This window comes from Protomyctophum bolini (genome assembly GCF_963924005.1).
Source record: "Protomyctophum bolini genome assembly, chromosome: 5".
In the NCBI taxonomy this organism is placed as follows: Eukaryota; Metazoa; Chordata; class Actinopteri; order Myctophiformes; family Myctophidae; genus Protomyctophum; species Protomyctophum bolini.
In genome coordinates this window covers 36,986,398-37,001,375 of record NC_137866.1, presented here as the reverse complement: position 1 = coordinate 37,001,375, position 14,978 = coordinate 36,986,398, and the positions used below count along the sequence as shown (strand labels likewise).

Below are 14,978 nucleotides of genomic sequence, written 5' to 3'. Positions count from 1 at the left end.
ACTGTGTGACCAGTATCTCCCTCTGTCTTTCCACAGCCAACCTGAGCCCCATGTCCCACACCCAGCACTGTGTGACCAGTATGGGAGCTCCTTCCTGGAACTGCTCTGGCCTGGAAGGGGAGGAGCTAGATGGAGAGGAGGGGGAGGGGCTCATAGAGGATGGGCGAGCGGGCCACGGGGAAGGAGGGCTGAGTTACCTGCTCAAACAGGAGGACATGGAGAGTCAAGACGCCTACATTCATCTGTACAGCCGCCTGGATGTGGCTGTGCGTGAGATGAGGCAGTATGTTGCGCAGATCGATGTGTAAGTGTGTCTACAACGGCGATGCTCAGACATTTTCGTATCGAGGACCGCCAGTTTGATATGCATTGATTAGACCACCACGGACTCCATTTGATACCGTTTCCAGTTTTTGTCTCTGGGCATTAATCTGAATGATAAAATCCTAAGTGTTATTCTAACTCTGAGAGTGTACAAATGGAACAAAAATGAACCTTGCGTCCATTTGGTTCCATTTGTACAATCTCAGAGTTACAGACCAATATAAGTGTCCATTTGGACCCTGATGGCCCACGCTGTGAACCAGTGGTCTATAGCCATATTGATCCTGCATGTTTTAATTGCATCTGAAAGGTTAAATCACTTTTGTTCAATTAGTTTGCCATGATATAATGACAATTCACTTCAATTTCACCAGCAGTATCTGCGATTTCTTCCTCTTTGGTGGATTGTGCCACTCTAAATACTGCTATTTTAGTGCTGTGCATATGTGAGTGAGCAAATGTTGCAGACTTCACCGTGCCATTTGATCATCTTAAAAAATAAATAATAATAAATAAATGAAATAATACAGAATTCTTGGCTGCAGATTTGCTTCTCAAGACAATAAAACAACCCTTGTTTTAATTAATATTGAAGATGAGGCTTAGGGGGGCACGGTGGTGCAGTCGGTAGCGCTGTCGCCTCGCAGCTAGAAGGTCCTGGGTTTGATTACCACTGGGGGCGCTGTGGGCGCTGGTGGCGTGTTCTCTCCTCCGTGTCATCAGTGCCCATACCCTAGGGGGGCTTGGAAAGGGCCTTTCTGTGTGGAGTTTGCATGTTCTCCCCATGTCCCCTAGGCCCTAGGGTAGGTACCCTCACAAAAAACATGCAGTAATCCTGGCCTCTATACTGCCTCCCGCTCCCCCTGGTCAGCCGGGGCGCCTGATGGAGGGGAAAGGAACTGGTTGGAATAACGTGTTCCTTCCAACCAGGGAAACTCCCCCCTGTCATGTGTGCTTGAGCGCCGCTCATGCATTGAAGGAAGCATGAGGTCAGTCCGTTGCTCTCCCCAGGTTGGCAGAGGGAGTGTAGAGCCCAGGATTACATTAGACTGACTGACCGACCGACTGAACGTTTTTCACATGCCATCTTTATGTATTTATTTGTCTAGTCTCTTGTCGTCCATCACGGAGCCCACACAGCCCCAAGGAGAGGAGGGAGGGGAGCCCCCGGCCTACGAGGCCCGCCAGCCTCCCTCCGTGGCCCCATGCGAGGATGGCTGTGACCAGGACAAGGTGGAGCACGGCGGCATTAAGAGAGTATGCTTCAAGGTCAACGAGGACGACCAGGAGGACTCGGGCCACGACACCATGAGCTACAGGGACTCCTACAGGTGACTGTCTACCACTTTCATCCCGGGGTCCCAAACGTTTTCACTATTTCTTTAGAATAGCCGATCTACAAGCTCACAAGCTCGGCTAGCTTAACATATAAGACATCTTGTAGATCGGAAGCTTTTTTCTAAGTGGTTTGAATGAACCCTCCGCCATTGTGCCATCCATGTGTATAGCAGCATGACTGCTAAATAGAGTTAAATAGTAATTACAATTGTAAGGGGAACTCAACTAACAAGCAATATTTAAATATATAGATTTTCTGGTCAACTACCTTATAAAAAGTGTAATTACAATTGAAATAGCATGTAGTTGTTAATAGAATAATAGTTGAGTCTGCATAGTTTGGGGAATACATCTTACTTTTACCTAACCACTTATTGCAGTATAAATAGCATGTAATTACAATATAGCGTGGTGCAAATGTTGTGGAATTACTTTGTGGGAGAACCCTGTAATATACCAATTAAAAACATTCATTATAGTATAAATAGCATGTAATTAGTATATCACAGGCTATGAAGTGCAGTGGGCCTACTTTCTTTCCCCAACTATCTTTACATTTACAGATAAAAACATAAATTACAGCCCAAATATAATGTAATTACTAAAGTTGGCCAAAATTGAGATGAAAACAAAAAAAAGCCAAAAATACAATATGAATAATGTTGGTCTACACATTCTGAGCGCCAGGCTGACTTACTGTCCACTGTGACCTGAAAATAATATTTTATATAATATAATGATTATTACAGTCACAGGAATAGTGAGGAACTGAGTGCAACGTAAATTATTCCCCCTAATTACAATTACACCATGACAGTCATAGCAGTATATTTAGCAAAATAAGCCTGTAGTATGTGACACATTGAGCCTGTCCGAGAGGCCAGATATTTGAGTCCAATACCGGTTTTGAAGCTATAGACCACCAATTACTGATGTTTTGACCGATATTGTCAGAAAAACTAAAATTTTACATTATGCAACAGTAACTAATAACTGCAGCCAGATGCTATGACTATTTAGGGCTCTTTGCCATAGAAACGGTTGGGATCTCCTGCTACTATGGAGGAACTCCCTTTTGTATACAAGTGTTCAAGTTCTCTGCCTTCAGACGCTGTGCTGTTGTTGGAGTAGCCTGTAAATCACAGACACCCTCATGCGCTGAAACATAAATGAGACTCCCAAGGCTTTCATTCTGGCTTCCATGTGGGCATTTTAACCATAGGACTGAGGGCTGGAAAACGTCACCAGAAATGTTTGGGTCCGACTCATTCACTTTCCCGCTGGACACGCACTGTCATCTGCATTTCATTAAGCTCCACCCTCCACCACCACCCAGCGAGACAGAGGTACTGGTCGTTTGGCGCAGAGCTCTGGTGTGTAATCCAGCTCAACGACTGGGCTGGGCCTCTCCACACTCTGTCATTATCTCTCTACGCACTACAACTAACCCATCAAAATGGACAGACATACTGTAAGCATATGTGCAATATATATATAGTATGCAAATATAGCCTGTTGTTTGTCTGTCGGCACTGGGAAAAAAGGAAAAAAAAGCTCAGATATTCAGAGTGAATGTGGGGAATACTATGATGTAGAAATACTCTTACGAGTAAAAGTCCTGTATTAATAATTCTAGTGTTGGCAAAATATACTTGTGAATGTAGTCATTGTGCAGAACTTTTATCTAGTTTTCAACATTTGTCGTCTTTTGAAAATGGCAGATCTACAATCTCACAAAGCACCTCTGCAATGTGAGCTTGTAGATCTGCTATTTACAAATAATACATTGGGATTAATTTGCTAATTATGTTTTGTAATATGTCTAAATCTACAAAATAATTTCTAATTAAGAATACAAAAAAATTGAATAATTGAGATTTTTTTGCCTCTGAGATGCGGTGGAGTAGAAGTATAACGTATTGAAAGTGTAAATACTAGTTAAAGGTCCCTCAAAAATGTGCTTAAGTACAGTAAAGTATTTAGTTACTTTCCACCACAGGCTGTCAGGCACAGCATGCACTCACACACGCATGCACTCACACACACATGCACTCACACAGCATGCACTCACACACAAACAGCCACGTTATCCCTCGTGAAAGCACTCCCTGCACTGATATAACAATGTCAGACTGAGGACATTACGGAGGAATGCAAAGGTGTGGTCCAACGTTCAGAAGCTCTGACATTTCCAGCTGTGTCCTTAAGGGAGGTCTATGAGAAGAGGATCAAATGAGAGTAGTGTGTGTGTGTGTGTGTGTGTGTGTGTGTGTGTGCGTGTTTGTGTTATTGTACTTGTGAGGGTCAAACGTCCCCCGATACGTAGAAGTAGAATGTGAGAAATAGACATCGTGTGCACCATAGATTTGGTTGTTTTGTGGTTAAACATGATTGTTAGACTTACAATTAGGAAAGTATGTGAGGGTTAGGCATTTATCAATCTGGGAACCGATCAGCAAAAAAGGGAAGTGGAGGGAAGTTGGCGTGGCTTGTGTTTGAGTATAGTCACGTGTTGTCTGATTACATAATGAATCTGACTCTAAACATGCACAGGAGTGTTGCTGTGTATTATGAGTTGAACACTTTATTGACAACGAATTGAAAGGATAAAAGAAAACAAAAAAGTCGAAACTATTTAAATTCTTACCAACGAGTGTCTATATAACTAGACTATGATACTTCTCCCACCTGAACTCGGGTTAGATCCCACCTAATGCACAGGTAGGCTACTGCACGTCATTGCCCCTCTCTCTCCTCAGTCTCCTGCCTTGTCTGTCTCTTTATGTGAGCAATCAATCAATCAATCCGTCTGTCTGGCTCAGCCCAGTGTCATAACCGCTTGGGAACACAAAGACGTGCTTGTCTTTCAGACATAAATCATAAATCTTCACACAAGGTGTGACAAGATGAGGTACAACGGTTTTAAAATGACTGTTATTATTTAACCACACCCTTCTCGCATCACCCTAGCATCCCTATTCCGGGGGCAAACATTCCGTGAAAATACAAGATTTACAAGATCCCAATGTATTGCAACGTGATTAGCTAGTGTAGAGCGAGAATGGAATCGGGCCTGGGGGACTCTGGTCAACTAACTATACAGGGTTTATGTGGTTAAGACACATTTTTAGGAAATTATGTCTGTATGTTTATGTTTATTGGAATGTGACGCAGCTGCATGTTAACAATATTTCACTGAGGGACTTTTACTTCACTTTGGTGTCGCATAAATCACAAGTCAGAAGAGTTATTTGACTGCTTAATTACAAGATCCAAATTCTCTCTGTGGTTGGAAGGGAACTCTTGGCCTGTTATTGAACCTTATCAAGGTTCAAGGTTTTTGTGTCTTTGTGGGTTCTGTATTTTATTTATTTTTTGGCACATGCACTATTTTACAATCCAGCGGTGGCAACATTGCAGCCAGTGAAATTCTTTGTACTGTACTTGGAGCCTCCTCTGCTGTGTGGACATAATATACAATGCAATGACGAGATCAAACGATCAATATAATGAAAATATAATGCAATAAAACAAATAAGAATCTAAGAACTGGATGTAAACCTCTACAGTCTATCATGGGTATTGTACCACAAAAATATTATTTTTCCTTTTGTTTGTTTTTCAAATGAAGGGCAGTCATTTTATAATTTGTCAAATGACCGTATCGCCCAAAAGTAGAGAAAATTGCTGATCTGCACTAGCCTAGCTCCAGCCCCTGAATCACTAGCCACACACATAAAACAAAGAAAAAAGGTTTTGGCAATTCTGGTATGGTGACTCGGTCTATGGGTGTGTTAGTCTCCAATATGTGTGCCAATCTGATCGCAGCAGCTGATTGGCCATCGGCGCCGTCACTCGGGCAGCAAACATGGCTGCCCCCACTGTGGTAACTTGCAACTGTATCAATCTGGCTACTAAATTGTCCTATGTTAAATAGTTTCTTTACAGACATGAGAGGTTTTAGAAACATCATCATCCAACATACGGTATACCTTGTTTGTTTACACACTAGTATCACTCGTTGACTGTGTTTGTTTGCTTAGCAACCAGGTTAGCCACATTGACAACGTCCCAACGACGTCATCTACTTTGCTACTATTTTGATTGGTTCTGATCCCAGAAACGGCTGCCGTGGGAACGGCTTTCAGTCTGAATAATTAAGTGAAATTCAGGCTGAGTATCAGGCTAGATCTGCACACGCATCGCCATGCAGGTTGAAACAGTCCCTTGCTTGTGTTCCAAAATCTTTTGTAGTACACCAGTGGGCAAGTCAAAATTTCAAGGCGCACCTGTATTCATAGCAAACAATGTACAATGTCACATCTTGTCACATTGCAACGCTTTGTGAGTTTGTAATACCAGTAAGACGCCCACATTTTACCGTATATAATTTGCTTCTGTAATGAGAATTGAGTGTAAACTATGTACTGGTAAACATTGAACATCGTTGTCACCAAATTCCAAGAAACACCTGGCCTTGTCTCATGGCACACCAGTGTGGCTTGTATAATATAAAGGTCCTTCGTGGCTTCGCTGTGTGTCTTTCTGTCTGTCTTGCAGTGAATGCAACAGCAACAGAGATTCAGTCTTGTCCTACACCAGTGTGCGAAGCAACAGCTCTTACCTTGGGAGTGATGAGATGGGCTCAGGTAAGGAATCATTCTACATATATCTAGATATAGAGTCTGCTCACCTTGAAGTCTCATTAATGCTGGGATCTGCGGCTGTGTCACTTTCACAGTGTGTTGCTAGCTTGTAAATCGGTTGTTTTCGGCAAGTGACACGGTCAATGGAATATCTATTAAGCGTTAAGCAGTGTTATGCCTCGTTTTTGAACATTAAGATTTTGCACTTTTTATGCCTCAGTCGGTGGACAGCCATGCTAGAGGCATTACATTTTTTTTCTAGGGGGCTTTTGTTTCTAGGTCCTTATACGTGAACCTTCTGAATGTGTTTATTTATTTTAATTTTTACTTCGTTGTTTAGTGCTTCTGTATTATTCATACGTTTCGTCACTTATTCATTGACTCTGTCCACTGGGCTCCTAGGGGACGAGTTACCTTGTGACATGAGGATCTCCTCAGATAAACAGGATAAACTACATGGATGTCTGGAGCACCTTTTCAATCAGGTAAAAACTCACCAGCAAACCTGGTTTTGTTCAAGATTCAAGAAGATAGAAGTACTCCCATTTATTTTTTTACTTTATGCAAAAGTAAATAAAAAAATCTAAATCAATACCCTATTGTAGAAAGTAAATGTTCGGTATTCAAAATTTACTGGAGTAAAATTACTTTGCATCCAAATGTACTTAAAGTACCAAAAGTTAAAGTACTCATTCTGCAGAAGGTACCAACGTTTTCAAATGAATAAAATGTATAAAGGTCCTGTGAATATAGCAGATCTACAAGCTGTGATGTGACCTTGTAGATCGGCAATTTTCAAATCTCCAAAGTAGGTCTGAAGGGGTTTTCTAATAATAATAATCAAAATCTACAACTCTGCCTTGTAGATATAGTGGAGTAAAAGTATTGAAGTAAAGTAAAAAAATACCTAAAAATTGTACAGTAGCCTACTTGAGAACATGTACTTTCCACCACTGCCAAACTGTAAGGCACAGATACAGAGTTGCCATGGTGATAGTTATCTGGTGCTGCCATCTCTCTTCTGATTAGCATCCTGGTTTTCTCTCTCGACGTCACTCCTCTATTCTCACCAGTCACCAGACATATTGGTAGGCGTGGATCTCTGCTTGTCTGGCTGCTCAAGGCTATCACTCCTCTGGCCTGATACTTGGATGTGAGCCGTGTGGTGCACCGGAAAAAGCAGAACTACAAGCTCACAGTGTGTTATGCTGCAACGCGTTGTGTGCTTGTAGATTAGCTATGTTCGGTGCATGACACCGGCACTCAGCTAAGTACGGTATACATAAATCACCCGTTCATCTCTCTGGTTTTCTGTCTGTCAGACATACGTATGCATAACTGACATACAGTCAGTTTTCTCAGTTCAGGACTCCCATCTAGCCAGTATTCAATTCCCTTTGGCCCAAAATACTTCCTCTTGTGTTAGACTCCTGTAGCTTCCCTGCGTGCTAATTGCCTCTGCAACATGTTGTTTGTTCTGACCGACTGCAGCCGGAAGCCATTTGGGATGTAGTGAGGCAGTCAGAATGCGGGTGCACGTCTGTGTGCGTTTGACAGGAAACGAAGGAACGCGGTAGTTTTAACCACCGCGGAGTGGGGTGGTTAACCACGTTCAACCTGGTATTCCTATAAGCTCACACAGCGTTGCATGCAACGCTTTATGATCTTGTACATCGCCTATTTCCGCCACGTGGCGCCAGCGTATGATCAGTATAAATCAGAGTGGTTCAGGGCGTGTGTTTGTGTGTGTGTGTGTGTGTGTGTGTGTGTGTGTGTGTGTGTGTGTGTGTGTGTGTGTGTGTGTGTGTGCGCGCGCGTAGGTGGATTCCATCAACTGTTTACTCAAAGGTCCTGTCATGACCAAGGCCTGTGAGGAAACCAAACACTTTGATCCTGAACACACTCAGCCAGGTACGCACGCATGCAGACACTCACTGATGCATGCATGTGCACACAAGCACGCACACCCACACACTAACCACAGACTTGCATGTTCGCACGGCTATACTTGAGAGGACAGCAATTTTTTAAATGTCATTTATTTTTCACCCTATCTTTCGGTGCCCTTTTTAACCCTATCCCTGAAGCCTGAATTAGACTTGCATGGGAGTGACACACACACGCACGCACACACACATATGTCACCATCTTTTGTAGATCAGCTATTTTCAGTTCACAACACTGGCTAAATATCAGGCATAACTCCAACCCTATATGCTAAACCTAACCTCTAAATGTCTGATCCCAAATTCCCAACCCTAACCCCAACTATGAATCTTTTCCTAATTGTAAGCGTAACACTATGTTTTACCCAGGCCAGAGCCATAGCATATAGACAGAGTTGTGACATTGAGGGGGCAGAAAACAGCCCGGTCACGTGGTTCATGTACTTGTGCGAGCCCATAGACTCCAAAGCATTCCGTAAACTTCCATTGTCCCTGTTCGCCAATAGAAGTCTGTGTAGAAGAGCCGCCATTCATTGGACTGGCCCCATGAAGTGAACGGAGTTTGCCGTAACTCTGTCTTACTTTATGGCTCTGGTTTTACCATAAAACAACCATTTCTCTGTGAGGACCAGGAAAATGGTACAATATCTGTTTCTAAAATTCTACTATTCACACATTCACACTCATGCACTCACGCACACACAAACACATGCTAAAGCAGTTTGGGATATGTGTGAACAGAGTTTCGTCACAATGAGGATTGGACAGCAGGTTGTCGCTCCATCATCCACAAGAACATCCAGGAGGACCCTTGGAACCTTCCCAGTTCCATCAAGACTCTGGTGGAGAACTTGCAGAGATTTGTGGACGGTTAGTGAAAAGAAAGATAGACTCGCACACAGTCACGCATATGCACACACCTATTGTGATATCTCGTCACTGTTGGTCAGAATACTTGCATATTTCTGTCTATAATAACATGCCTAAAATAGGTTAATGTAGGGGACATTTTTTTGGAAAAGTAGGAAGTACGGACTACAGACTTGTGACTAAATAATCAAAGTTACTGTTTTTGCCATACAATTTCCCCACCCGACAGTGACAGTATAATGTTCACCAGTAGCACATTGTTTCTACCTCTTCAGATGGAAAGAACCAACTTCTGCTGGCTCTGCTCAAGTGCACAGGTACGTCAGTGTGAATGCTGTCTGTATGTCAGTCACTCTGTTTGCGTGGTGTGTCTGTGTGTCACTCTGGCAGATGTTTTTACACCACTTTGTTTGAGTGGTGTGTCTGTGTGTCACTCTGCCTGAATGATGCGTCACTCTGAATGATGTTTGTATGTCACTCTGCTAGAATGTCGTATTCACTATCATTCAATTCAATTTAACATTAAAAGTCCATAGACTTTATGAGTTAATATGAGTTAATTCTGGAAAGCCATGCATTGGATGGGATAGTAGTTAATCAAGTAGTTAATCAACCATGCCCCTATATACTTATGTCTATAGGGGCATGGTTGATTAACTACTTAAACCCTATAGATATAATTAGCTAACCGGTGACCCCCAGCCCCAGGGCTCTATACTACACTAGGTCTCTTCTCTTTGTCAAATAATAGCTGATCTACAAACTCACAAGCTTGTTGTGAGGTTGTTGATCAGCTATTTCCGTCAAAGGTTCGCCCCCAGAATAGGCACACTAGTTGATTAACACTGCAGTGTTCGTGTGGTTGAGTGTGCGTGCACACAGTAAAATCCCTTACGGGTCAGGTTTTATTCTGTCAGAGTTAATCACCACTTAGGGTTTTACTGGATACAACACAAGGAACCGTGCAGGAAACACTTCAACATGTGCAGAGGAGCATGTCGTTGCCATTGGGCATAACCTTGTATCTCCATACTTAAACCTTTTATGGGGTTTCTTCGTAAATTAATGCCCTACTAAGGCCTACTTCATCAATAAAAATAGCAGATCTACAAGCTCACAATGCATTGCGATGAGTTATGCAGTAAAATGCAGTACTGTACAAAGTTTCCACCCGACTGTGACGATATGGTGGTAGTTACAGTTAGATGTACAGGGTATATCATGAAATTACGCTCAGGTGATGAAGAGTAGATTGATAGACAGGCTGACAATTGGATGCAGGCGAGATGAGAAATGAGGAGCCTGATTTACAGTCTGTCATTTGCAACAGCCAATGGAAATATTTAAAAATATAATACTGTAGATATACTCTGTGTGTATGTGTGTATATATATATATTATATAACTTTTTTATCCATCCGACAAAACACACTTCTCAATGATTCAATTAATCCAAAAATAATTGATAGTAGCAGGCTTAGCCGTACATGAGCCACACCCCATCCCTCTTTCAAACCCTCCTTCCTTTCCGTTTTCTCCTCCATCCATCATCCCCTGTCCATCTCTCCCCCCCCCCCCCCCCCCACACACACACAGACACGTCTCTCCAGTTGCGGCGAGATGTGATCTTCTGCCAGGCGGCGACGGGCGCCCTGTGCACGCTGGCCGAGCAGCTGCTGACGGCGCTGCGCGGGCGCTTCAACAACGCCGGCGAGTACCAGGAGGACGGCAAGGAGACCAGCCGCAAGTGGCTGGAGCAGATCTCCGTCATCGGGGTGCTGCTGCACTTCCAGACCACGTTGTCACTGCACGTGGTGAGGGACACACATCTGGCTACAGCCTGATTAATAATTCGTCCCACGACGGTGTTGCAGAGCGAAAATATTTTCGGTCTGTGACGGATTTATGGAGCATAAATTAGGCATGACACTTTCTAAGAAGCCCATGTCTGTATAGTGCTGCATTCACATGGAATCTATCAGGCAAGCGGTAGACGGAAAACGGCAAAACCTGCTGGACCGCACGGAACAGTAAAAAGATTAAATATTTTAACATTGATGCCGTCTGCCGTTACCGTCGCCGGTTCTGGCTGCCGTGCCGTCCTGTTCCGTTTACCGTCCTGCTCCCGTCCACTAAAATGACCTCCGGTTTGCCGCCTACCGCTTGCCTGATCCCATGTGAATGCAGCATAATGCATTATAAAGAAACCTGCTTATAACACTTGTGTTAACATGACCAGAATAGGGATGGTTCATAATGGTTAAAAGAAGATACGCTTACAGTCAATGATCATTTAACTCAAATGTTTGCTTCTGGGGGTCCCTGGAACAAAATATGTTGAGATGGAGGCCGGTGGCCAAACGCATATCATTTTGACATCTTGACATGGAAAGGTTTGAGAACCACTGACAAAGACAGTTTAGTATACCGGTATGTTTTTCAGACAACTGTTAGATTTAGAAGACATTTTTGGAATCGGACTCAGGTCTTAATGGGTTAAATTAACACCTTCTCTTTCTCTTCTCTGCTCTTCTCTTCTCGCCTCGCCTCGCCTCGCAGAAGGAAGAAAGGACCATGCTGGAGGACACTAAAGCAGCTCTGTTGGATCTGGATAAAATCTCAGTGTTCTTCAGACCACTAGTGAATGAATATCTAGTCGCAAGTAAGGGACTAAAGTAACTCATTAACATTGTAACCTGGTAGACCTGGGTCGTGGCTCAGCGGTCCAGGCACCTTGGCCGGCAGCCTGAGTCTGGCAGTGTGCCGCGGGTTCGACTACCGATCCCGACGGCCTTTACTGTACTGCATGTCACTCGCCCATCTCTCTCCCCCGTTTCCTGTCAACCTACTGTCTGTCCCTCTATAATATAATATATACATATATATATAACATTGTTAGAGTCCCATTCAAACTTGTTTGTTTGTTTTTTTGTAAACTAAAAGCCCTGCTTTGTCATACAAGAATTCCACAAAGAAGTAACAAAAATAGCAGAACTACAAGTTCACAATAAATGGTTAACTCAGTCTGTGGGTTTTATAAACATTTAACCAATGAGAACTATTCAAAAAGAGAAACTAAATTGGAACATATGTTCTGTTTTTCTATCATATCCTGGTCCATGGTTTGACATGCAAGGTTTCTGCCCGACACTGATAATATACAGTACTACAGTCTGTAGCCACCACATTGAAAATCTGTGCTCTAAGCCAATGCTGGCAATGCAGCATTAAATAACCGTTCAATTATGTGACGCATGCTACTGTAGGTGTTGAAGTTCTATCGGTCATTTTATAAATTGGATTTTCCATGTTTTCAAATGAAAACAATAAGCGACGTTATACCGGCTCCATAAATCATCTCGTACGACTCATTGCCCTTGGCTTCCTACCTAGTTTTCATGACAATGGGTACGAGGGCCTCATCACCTGGCTATTTCCGTCTTTGACCTTGGCTAAAACGGGGCCAAACCAGCTGATATAAAGGACCACGGAATCCTCCATCCTTATTCTTTCTTTCAGCTACTTCCAAATAGCCAGCAGCATTGATTCTTCTTTAAAGCAAATGCACAAGATGCACTTCCTGTTCTCTTTGCCAGCTTAGAGAATGTCACTCAACAGAAGTGCGTATTGACACTAGCAGAGCACACACCACACGTACAGTAGTCACATAAACACTAGCAGGCAACTATAGACACACTTACTCATACTGTACATACAATACTGTGCACTCACTCAGGCAAGCAAGAACAAGAATAATATCCACCACCACTTGAATTCACAGGCACATATTCACTTTCACTTGTTTATTTTTTTTTACCAGTTATGGCATGTGTGCAACAAATGATCGTTCATACTCTAGATCTGACTCAGTGGTGCCCCAGCTAGTAGAAATCTTCAGTGTCATTCTACTACGACTTTCTTTTCTTACATTTCTGTTCCTTGGAGTGGTGCAACCACTCCAAGGAACAGAAATGTCCGTGTTCACCTATGTGTTGTTCACCTATGTGTCCGTGTGTTCGCCTATGTGTCCATGTGACGTTAATGAGCACCAGTAGGGGCGCTGTTGTGCCAGAAACAGAGAGAGAGAGAGTGCTGCACTGTTGCCTGCTAATGAGAGAGAAGAGAGAGGCCTCATTCACATGTATCAAACACCAATCAAGGAAATGTTTGGTTGTTTTTTTGGGCCACCACAATGCTTTTCCAATGGGAGTCACATGGTTTGACACCACCAGCAATCAGCAATCAAACACAAATGTTTGATCAAACCATGTGACTCCCATTGGAAAAGCATTGTGGTGGCCCAAAAAAACTAAAAAACGACCAAACATTTGCTTGATTGGTGTTTGGTACGTGTGAATGAGGCCTGAGGCAATGTCATCATGGTTGACGCCCTCCTTAGTCAGTTATCTGGATGATGACGGTCCCTTTGTCAACTCATCTCTGTAATAGTGGGGCAGGCGGGAAGGAAATTAATCTGGGACTTTAATTTCCTTTAAACTGCCACCAGACTCCACCCGACTGGTGTCACGCGGTAATGTCCAACATAGACGGTATACTACAAAATATAATAGTAGGTAATTGAAGTTAAGGAATAAAAAGTTATAATGCAGTTCAAGGTATTGATTGACTGATTGAAAGTTTTATTAACAGTTTGCAGAATGGGTACAGTTCAAGGAAAGTATAGGTCCATACAAAATATGCTAAGAGGATAAAACCAGAAAAAGCACTAAGACTTGTTTACAAAAGTTTACATTTTCAATTCATCAAAACATTTAAAGACATACACAAATATACACTTCTATGCAAAAAAAATAAATCATCATATACAGGGAAAAAGGGAAAACGTACAGTATAGGAAAAAAGGGGGGGGGACTTCAAGGCCAGTTTCGAATTGCAGCCGCCCGTAATGCTCTTTGAGAGCGGTTTTGAAGGAGTCTAGGGAAGTACTAGTTGTATTGTTTCTACATATATTTATATAATGAAGTGTAAAAACCTATAATTGTGACCTATTGAATCATACTCGATAACAAAGTTGTGTGTGTGTGTGTGTGTGTGTGTGTGTGTGTGTGTGTGTGTGTGTGTGTGTGTGTGTGTGTGTGTGTGTGTGTGTGTGTGTGTGTGTGTGTGTGTGTGTGTGTGTGTGTGTGTGTGTGTGTGTGTGTGTGTGTGTGTGTGTGTGTGTGTGTGTGTGTCAGACACACCGGTGTGCTACCAGGTGGAGGGCAGCAGACAGGCGCTGCAGGTCACCATGTACATGGACAGCTGTCACTTCAGTGAGCTGCCCAGTCGACTGCAGAACGGAGGCAGCCTCAAGCTGCATACTGTGCTCTTCAGCAGGGGTGAGTGAGCCTTGCTCATTGATTCATTGATTGAATACTTTATCAGTCAGGACTGTAAACGGCATGTGGCACAGTTTAAAACTAAAAGGATGACACAAAAAAGTCCCGGGGACTCGTTTCCATTGTTGTCCTATGTTTTCAATTCATCACATAGCATACAAAATGAACACAATATTTTTCAAAAATAGCAGACCTACAAGCTCGTAGCGCGCCACTCGGTGGCGCGCTATGAGCTTGTAGGTCTGCTATTTTTGAAAAATTGTGAAAATGCGGCACACATCTTTGAATATATATTCTTTCAGAAGACTTTGTTTTTATTTCGATGTCAGGCCTAAAGTGATCTTTGACCTACATCTCCTGGTTGTTTTCCTTTGACCCGTGTTCAGCCTGTATGACTGGATCATTACATGCATCATTCCTAACTGATGGCAAACATTCATCTTTCATATTGGACCATCTGCTATGGGAACACTAGTTTTGTCCATACAGACAGACACTGTAGGTGCTTCAGTGAG

At 42.9% G+C, this 14,978-nt stretch overlaps 1 protein-coding gene across 1 annotated transcript in view; it reads left to right on the top strand.

Annotated features, from left to right (window-relative positions):
* prex1 (phosphatidylinositol-3,4,5-trisphosphate-dependent Rac exchange factor 1) overlaps positions 1-14,978 on the top strand; it is a 94,575-nt gene that overhangs the window by 73,643 nt on the left and 5,954 nt on the right. The window contains exons 25-34 of the mRNA XM_080764456.1: positions 37-304; positions 1,434-1,655; positions 6,223-6,311; positions 6,711-6,793; positions 8,129-8,219; positions 8,996-9,124; positions 9,400-9,441; positions 10,721-10,938; positions 11,684-11,786; positions 14,320-14,463. Of these exons, the coding sequence (XP_080620582.1) occupies positions 37-304; positions 1,434-1,655; positions 6,223-6,311; positions 6,711-6,793; positions 8,129-8,219; positions 8,996-9,124; positions 9,400-9,441; positions 10,721-10,938; positions 11,684-11,786; positions 14,320-14,463 (1,389 nt within the window). The remainder of the gene's footprint in view (positions 1-36; positions 305-1,433; positions 1,656-6,222; positions 6,312-6,710; positions 6,794-8,128; positions 8,220-8,995; positions 9,125-9,399; positions 9,442-10,720; positions 10,939-11,683; positions 11,787-14,319; positions 14,464-14,978) is intronic.